Source organism: Myotis davidii, unplaced genomic scaffold (assembly GCF_000327345.1).
Source record: "Myotis davidii unplaced genomic scaffold, ASM32734v1 scaffold1597, whole genome shotgun sequence".
Classification (NCBI taxonomy): domain Eukaryota; kingdom Metazoa; phylum Chordata; class Mammalia; order Chiroptera; family Vespertilionidae; genus Myotis; species Myotis davidii.
The window spans coordinates 523,151-523,658 of NW_006289394.1; the positions used below are offsets into that span (position 1 = coordinate 523,151).

General features: G+C 62.0%; 1 protein-coding gene across 3 annotated transcripts in view; it reads right to left on the minus strand.

Moving 5' to 3' along the window:
- Positions 1-354, minus strand: part of KIAA2026 (KIAA2026 ortholog) — a 99,611-nt gene extending 99,257 nt beyond the window's left edge. For 2 of the 3 annotated variants that reach the window (XM_006761612.2, XM_006761611.2), the window contains exon 1: positions 95-352. In XM_006761612.2, the coding sequence (XP_006761675.1) occupies positions 95-198 (104 nt within the window). In that variant the 5' untranslated portion in view covers positions 199-352. Of the gene's footprint in view, positions 1-94 lie in introns of all 3 variants that reach the window. The other variant, XM_006761613.2, reaches the window with a different exon arrangement.
- Between the last annotated feature and the right edge of the window lie 154 nt (positions 355-508).

Sequence of the window (508 nt, forward strand, 5' to 3'; positions counted from 1 at the left end):
CGCCCCCCGGCCCCTGGCCCAGCCCCTCCTCGGACACGTGTGAGGGTGTGTTTGTGTCCGCCCGCCAGGCCCACCTGGGACGGCGTCCACTCACCGGGAGAGCAGCGCCAACTTCTGCTCCAGCATCATCTCCAGCTTCTGGCTCTGCCTGGAGACCCAGTGGTCCACTCCGTGCAGGCGATAGCGAGTTTCCAGCATCTACCTGAAGTCCGCCACGAACTCGGTGATGCCCCCGTACTGGCCGCTGCTGAACTTCTCCATCTTCAGCAGACACAGGCCCTGCCCGGAATGCTACGGGAGGGAGTGACTGCTCCGGCCCCCGTCTCGCTGCTCCTCCTCTTCCTCCTCTTCCTCCTCTTCCTCTTCATCCTCCTCCTCCTCCTCCTCCTCCTCCTCTTCCTCCTCCTCCACTTCCTCCTCCTCCTCCACTTCCTTCTCCTTCTCCTTCTCCTCCTCCTCCTCACATAGGCCTTGTCTTCTGTTTCCAAACACTGACTTTCTTCCTCTG